We start from the raw sequence: 7278 nt of genomic DNA, 5'->3' as shown, positions 1-7278 counted from the left end.
AGCGCTTGAAGGAGGAGGGAGGACGAGACGAGGATGGCTGGGGCACAGACTCGGCAGATCCGGCGGAGGAGCTACGGAGGCAGGTCGAGGGGCTGGAGAGGGAGGTACAGGAGCTACGGGAAGGGAAAGAGCAGGCGGAGGCTGCGCTTGGGGAGACGCGGACGAAGAGCAGGGACATGCTACGACAGATGAAAGCGCAGTATGCGGAGAAGATGTCGGGGCTAGAGAAGGAGGCGGAGGAGCTTCGAGAGGCAAAAAGGGGGCTGGAGGATCGCCTTCAGGAACTTGAGAAAGGCAGTGCTGGCGGTGGTTCCCAGGACGGGTCGACAGCTGGGTCAGACTCTCCAGCTGCTGTTGTTGATGGGGAGAGGATTTCACAGCTGGGAATGATGCTGGAGAGGGAGAAGGAGGATAAGATGCGGGCTGTGCAGAAGCTTCAGGAGCTCAACATGGCAAGGATGAAGCTGCAGGAAGAGCACGAGAAGCTGAAAGAGCAGCTCGAGGAGCTGAAGGTGAAGAGTTCGGAGGCAGATCCGACGGTAGCCAAGGGATCCTCATCACAGAACGAAAAGACAAGTGGAAAGCACGTGCTGAGGGAATGATTGTAGAGATTCGTAATCTCAAGCAAGAGCTGCAGCGCCTGCAAATGGAGAAGGACGCTGCGGACTCGGCGTCTCGCATTGAGATCGAGCAGGTCAAGGAGAAGTCGAAAGATTTTCTTAAGAAGGCTGTTGACTCCAAGAAAGTGCTAGAGAACAAGATCAAGGAGATGAAAGACAAGCAGCTTGCCTCAGATGCGTTGGTCACTGAACTGCAGAACACCATCCAAGGCCTTCAGATCCGTCTGGGGATCTTGAATCCCTCCGGAGACCCATTGCTCAGGCCTCTCGATGAAGAGCTCAGGTACACGCAGGAGAGGCTGGCGCAAGTCCAAGAGGAGTTTGAGAGATACAAAGTCCGGACGTCGGTCGTGCTGAAACAGCGCGCGCAAAGTTTCAGAGCAGCTTGCAAGGAGGCGGGGAGAAGGATGGGGCCCTGGAGGGAGTTGAAGAGAGGTCCTCGGAGCTGGTAAGGCTGACAGCTCGACTGGATGCCAGGACGAACGAGCTGGATAGAATGAAAAGTGACATGGAGGTGAAAATTTTGGGTTGTCCGTCTCGTTGCTGCGACTGAAGGGGCTGAGCAGGTGATGCGGAAAGGGAATGAGGAACTTCAACGAGAGAACAAGAGGCTTTCAGATCAGATCCAAAACCAGCAAGAACTGCACTCGGCTGAGGTCCAAGAACTTCAGAGACAGGTCAGAGAAAGGACGAAAGTTGAGGGGGTGACGTGTGACAGGTTGAGGTGCTTCGAACAGCCAAATCCCACGCTGAGAGTGCGATGAGAAAGGTTTGGAGACATGAATATTCTCCCTTGCGCCTCTTTCCTGAACCATGTCGAATCTGCTCTGCATACAAGGCCTGATTGTTGTTTGCTATCTGATAGAGCATGGAGGGCGAAATCTTCGACCTGAGAGACAAAGTTTCAAACCTGCAGGTCTTCCCACAACCGCTCGATCATCCCCGTGTAAATGATTTTCGCAGGACGCGCTCAACAAAGCTCAGCATGTGGAGCACATGTTGAGGGAGGAGGAGCGGCTGCTGCGCAAGCAGATCGAGGTCTGTCGGTTGAGCCACTCAGTCCGCCGGGCTCACTTGTCGTTGCAGTCGTTACACCTGCAACTGAACGAGTTCGACTATCGGAGGGGAGACGCTGCGATGGACAGCAATGACGTACGTCCCTCTCGCGCACACGACGAGCTGACGGCTGGCTGCAGTATCGCTTCTCCAACAGGTTCGGGGCGCAGGAGGGGATGCAAGTCATCGTAGCTCAAGCAGAAGGTCCCGCGTTGGAGAGGGAGGAGGAGGACCGGGCAAGAGCGAGCAAGCAAGAGGATGGGGAGGGGGAGGTGAGGAGGACCGAGGTCTCCGACCCCAAGGAGGGGCAGGCTGTTCAGACGCCTGGAAGTCTAATCATGGAGGAATCGATCTTTACACTGAAGAGCCCAGCGACCAAACGGGCGTCCTCGTCAGACTCGGGCAAGGAGAACTTGGGTGAGGCTGCGGGAGACGGGAAGGACCAGGAGGTCACGTCGGTGTTCTCGGGGCACGTGGAGAAGTGGGACAACGAGGCTGACAAGCTGAGGTCTATCTTGAGCGAGAGCGGGGAAGATACGAACAATGCAGTTCCGGACTTGAAGAGCGCCGTCCAGCAGGCAGTGCAGCAGGTAGCTGAAGTTTGCGCTTCCCCTTCCTGTGCTGGGGGTGATGGTGATGCAGGCACTGGCGGAAGCTGAGGAGAGGATGGAGGACGAGAGGAGGCAAGAGAAAAACGTTGCTGCTCTGACTCTCTGACATGCTGCCAACCGCCAGGGCGTACAGGCAGCACCTGGACAACGTGCGAGAAGAGTTGCAGGAGAGTGAGAAGTTCCGAAATTTGCTCATGAGACAGGTGAAGGATTTCATTCTTCTCCCTCCAGCTGTCATTCTCTTCTCCTTCCTCCTCTCCTCTCGCTTCTCATCTCCTCATCTCTATCGCAACTGCCCACTACCACTTCTCTTCTCCCTTCCCTTCTCCTTCCCTTCTCCCCGGCTCTCCTCCCCTCCATCCCATTCTGTACCTTCTCTTCCATCTTCCTCCTCTTCCTCCTCTCTGTCCATCTCCTCATCGCCAGAGCTTCTCTCCTCGCTCTGCCTCTGCTCCCTCCTTCATATTCCTCCCGCTGATCTCCTTGCAGTCCGAGCTGCTGAAGGAGCAGCTGAGGGAGAGCAAGTTGGCCATTGAACGGTCCAAGCAGGTGAAGCAGGATCTCAAAATCGTGTACCCCCAGTCCTTGTTACCTTTCTCAGCTACCTGAAAGTTTGTTCCTGGTGTTGATCTTGTCGGTTCTTGTTTCCTTTGTGTTCCTCACATCCACCCCACAACCTCTGGTCCCTGTTGTAATGGCTCCCCTTCTCTCTCTCCCCTCCTCCCTTCCCTTCTCCACTCCTCTCCTCTCCTCTCCTCTCCTCTCCACTCCTCTCCTCTCCTCTCCTCTCCTCTCCTCTCCTCTCCTCTCCTCTCCTCTCCTCTCCTCTCCTCTTCTCTCCTCTCCTCTCCTCTCCACATGTCTCAGAACCCTCTGCTGCTGCCTTCCTCTAACCCCCTCCTACTCTTTCGCCCGATTCCTCCTCCTTCTAACTCGCCCCTGCAGTCTCATCACGTTGAATACCTCAAGAACATCACGGTCAAATACCTCGAGTCAAACGATCCCACCTTGCTCCGAGCTCTTGGCTCAGCCTTGAGCATAAGGTACCCTAGCCCTCCTCCTCCTCCTTCCCGCTCTTCCCTCTCTCAACCCCCGCTCACCCCGCTCCTCCCTCTCATCATCTACATCTTTCGTTTCGTTCCCTGTGTTGGCAATCTTATCCTCCTTCATACGTCTCCACTCCCTCCCTCCTACATCCCCCCCTCGCTCAACCCTTTTCCTCCTTCGACATGTCTGAGGATCTCCGACTGATGAATTCGACATTCTCACCTTTGCATGTTTGCTGATGCAACTTTGCAGCCCGGAAGAGATGAACAGGATTGAGAAAGGACAGGCGAAAGGGCTCATGTCATGGTTTTCATGACAAGTCAACGGTTTCTTCACTGAGGATTGTACATATGTTTACCGCAAGTTCCATGATCTCTCAATCTTTACTGAGCAGACTGAAAGGATTAGCGAAAATGTTATCACGACTGCTTCTGATGCTCAACAGCACCTGCGGCCAGCAATGCTTGTTGAACATCTCAATCTCTTGAATTAGCAAGAGAATTCCTCAGTCAGCAGCGAAGCGCCTCTCGGCACTTTTTATGCATGCTGCACGTCAATGGTGGAGCCGTCGTTCCATAACATCATCGTTATCGTCGTCGTCTGCAGACTTCCAGCTCAAGTCCTGCTACACAGCTGCCTTGACTTTCTCAGCAACCTCGTCGATGTCAAGTGCCTGCTCCTAACGTCAAGACGCAATTGGCTCCAGAGCTCCGGGTCACCTTGAGCTTGGTGAAGGGTCTCGGCATGTCGAGCAAGGAGACGATCTGAGGGGAGACAGTCGTGAGAGGGAAGTGCGGTATGCCATGGGAAGAAACGATGAGCGAGAAAGAATCGCAAGGGGAGGAGAGGCAATACGTGTCACAGCTGAGAGAGTAGAAGAGAGACTAGATAAGAAGGAAAGAATGAGAAAATGTGGACAAGATAAGGAGAGGAGAATCAGAAGGAGAGAACAAGAAGGAGATATATGCCGGGAATAAGAACAAGATAACATCAAGGAGAGAAAAAGGAGATCACAATGGTACGGATTTTCGGTCGTGAAGGGGTCAAATGAGAACAACCTTGTCTCCGTTGCCCAGACGAACCTCGAAGCATCCCTTCCTCGGTTTCTCTGGATTGATTTCAACAGAGATCTTCGCCTCCTTCAGGAGTTTCTCTAGTTTGGCTGGACATCACGGTAAGAAAATGGAGAGAAATGAAAGGGGGTACGTGGGTGAGGAGAAGAGAGGGATACAGGGGATAAGTGAGAGAGTGAGAGGAGAGAAGAAGAAACTGAAAGAGAGGACAAGAAGTTAATGACTCAAATACCCGCTCTTGTCTTGAATGCTCCTCAGCTTTTACTGCACAACGTTTCATCTCCGTGTCCACTAGGAAAGATCAGAAATCTCACCAGTGCTCGATGATGACTGAGTTAGAAGCAGCAGAGGAGGATGCAGCCTCTTCTCCCTTCTCAACCTTCTCCACCTTCTCGTCCTTCTCCACCTTCGCCGCCTTCTTCGACGCCTTTCCCTCCCCTCCAGCGCTCTTTCGCTTTCCCGCCATGCTTCTTTATGAGTCCTCTAAGCGATTCCCCAAGTCTCACTACTGAGTGGCCAGCTCAGTGCAACGAGCCTCGGAGTCACGCAGCCGCGGCCGCGGCCCGGGCCCACTCAGCCTGTGCACCTGGCGTGGCCACGGTGCGCCGGGACCCGGCCCCCTCTGGCAGGCCGCCGGCTACCGTGCCGGGCCCGGCCCGGGGCTGCAGGCTGGGTCGTGTCCGGGCCGGGGTCACCGTACTGCCCCGCCGCGTGCGGTGCCCGGCCCCGCGGCTCCGAGCCATGACCTCCCGGTAAGTTAGCAGTCACTTCCGAAGTTCAACACTTCCCTCTAAGTTGTTCGTTATTTAAACTTGAACCGTCCGATCACGACAACTTAGAGGGAACACTTCCCTCTAAGCCCAGTGACGGTCACCGCCGCCAGCCACTGAGTGGCACGGCACCGGGGGTACGGTAACTTCCTTCCGACAAGTCACAGTGTCGTGATCGGACGGTTCAAGTTTTTTAATTTACTTTAATGAATGAGCCGTGGCAAACGCCACTCATCTATTTAGATTAAGTTATCCGAAGACAATCAATGTTTCAACTTGAAGTGTATCTATCATCCAAACCAGTCACTCTGTTAAATTACTTATGATTAGTTGAGCCCCCCGTTAGTCAGTAAGCACGGTGCACGAGGACCCAGCTGCGGCTCCGACTCTCAGGCTCTTAGGTTGCTCCGGGCCACAGACTTCAATCTGCTTCAGTGCGTGCCCTTTCTCAGCTTCGATTCGCGCCACCTCCGTCACTCAGTAGTCCGGGGCTTCTTAGTGTCTGACGGCTGTGAACTTTTATCACCTGACAAGAACTTGACGATCTCGTCGGCATTGGGAACATTGTGCGTCTTCGCCAGGTCCTGTGCTGTTTGCTCTTTGGTATCCTTGGCGTCTTTCCTCGCGTTCAAATTCTCCACGAGGTATTTGATCACGTCCAGATTTCCTCGCGCCACCGCAAGCATCAGGGGAGTGTACTTCTGCACTCCAACTGTGAAGTTGACATCTTTTGCTTCAGTACTGGCTTCATTCTTCTCCCACTCCTTCAACTCCTCGAGGCTGCGCTGGAAGATAGCCTTAAGAAGGGACTTGCGTCGATTTCCCATCGTATCTTCTTTCTCTCCTCCTCCTGATCGCATAGGACTTTTCTGGTCGTTCGAACCAGAGATTCCTCGCATGACTGGTCCTCCAGTTACAGGAGCGGCACCATTTCCTCCTCGAGTACGAGAAGCCCCTTCAAGTTGGTGAGTCAGTCAGAGGTCAAAACAGCAACACTCGGCAACTTCCAAACTTACTTTCTACAAGTTCCGAGGACTGCGCCAACAGTTCTTCGATTGTTTTTTCATCTGGTTCATCCCCTGACAGATACGTTTGAAATATGTCCTGGTCTGAACGGTTTCCGTTGCCATCAGGTGCTTGCGCCATCTCGCTTCTCTACCGTAGCTGGTAGTGTACCGTTGCCCAGCTGTCAAAAATCTCAGACCTCCTGCACTGCACTAGTTCTACTACGTCCTCATACACGTTACTTGTACTGCATCCTCATACTTTGATACTTCTACTACATCATAATGCATGACAATACTTCCTTTCCATCCTCATATTTGATACTTCTACTACATTCTCATGCTTGATACTTCTACTACTCTCATATAATATCGTCCATCTATGGTATCTTTATTCTTTTCTCTTCACTGCAAGGCAGTGCACAAACAAATCAAACAATACATCATCAGCATACTGTAAACACTTCATTGTCATACCAATACTACATCATCGTCACCATACAAACACTAGTCGCACTGGTTGTCTTGTAGGTATCAGCTGGGCACTTGCCGCTGGGCACTAGCCGCATTATATTAGCGGCCGCATTCCAACTGTTTAGCTCGGAGATTCACCACCCCTACCACCCATCCTAAAGCCACCCCAACTACCCGTCCTCAAGGAATTCCTTGCTAAAAAGAACTTTTACGAAAGGGGGTAGGGTAGTTGTAAAGGGGGGCATGGGTGGGTGCGGGATGGGGTTGTGTGCTATGATCGAAGGGGTGGGGGTGTTACCGGGCCTTACAGGTGAGGAGGTAGGGGTGCTTTCTTCCCACCTAACTAAGTGAGTAAAGATATTAGTCAACTCAAGTCAAACCTTCAACGAGTGCACTCCGAGGATCCCGGCCGCCCGAGGCCCCGGGGCCCCGGGCCGGGGTGGGCGGCGGGCAGGGAGCGGCCCTAGGACCTTGGGATAGTAGCAGGTCACCTAGTACTAGCAGCCTATGGTGATACCGTAACTATCGTAGTTACAGCCGATCGTACGGTTGCAGCCGCCGCCTCAAGTCAGCGACTGCCAACGCATGGGAGAGCCGCAGAACGCGACTCCGCCGCGCCGAGC

General features: G+C 53.5%; 3 protein-coding genes across 3 annotated transcripts; 1 reads left to right on the top strand and 2 right to left on the bottom strand.

Moving 5' to 3' along the window:
* Positions 1-188: 188 nt before the first annotated feature.
* On the top strand, positions 189-2393 carry GUITHDRAFT_116781 (hypothetical protein; the record flags this gene model as incomplete). Its single annotated transcript, XM_005823978.1, has 10 exons — positions 189-587; positions 638-903; positions 957-1134; positions 1187-1297; positions 1339-1389; positions 1486-1536; positions 1584-1658; positions 1707-1772; positions 1817-2266; positions 2319-2393. 10 exons carry the CDS (start codon positions 189-191, stop codon positions 2391-2393), a joined length of 1722 nt encoding a protein of 573 aa, XP_005824035.1.
* A 1566-nt stretch (positions 2394-3959) lies between these two features.
* On the bottom strand, positions 3960-4873 carry GUITHDRAFT_116780 (hypothetical protein; the record flags this gene model as incomplete). Its single annotated transcript, XM_005823977.1, has 5 exons — positions 3960-4007; positions 4054-4098; positions 4393-4496; positions 4722-4737; positions 4787-4873. The coding sequence occupies 5 exons, from the start codon at positions 4871-4873 to the stop codon at positions 3960-3962; spliced, it is 300 nt and encodes a 99-aa protein (XP_005824034.1).
* A 777-nt stretch (positions 4874-5650) lies between these two features.
* Positions 5651-6037, bottom strand: GUITHDRAFT_116779 (hypothetical protein; the record flags this gene model as incomplete). The annotated part of the gene is made up of 1 exon (XM_005823976.1): positions 5651-6037. One exon carries the CDS (start codon positions 6035-6037, stop codon positions 5651-5653), a length of 387 nt encoding a protein of 128 aa, XP_005824033.1.
* Positions 6038-7278: the final 1241 nt, after the last annotated feature.

This window comes from Guillardia theta, assembly GCF_000315625.1.
Source record: "Guillardia theta CCMP2712 unplaced genomic scaffold GUITHscaffold_100, whole genome shotgun sequence".
In the NCBI taxonomy this organism is placed as follows: domain Eukaryota; class Cryptophyceae; order Pyrenomonadales; family Geminigeraceae; genus Guillardia; species Guillardia theta.
This window is presented reverse-complemented; position numbering and strand designations above follow the sequence as displayed.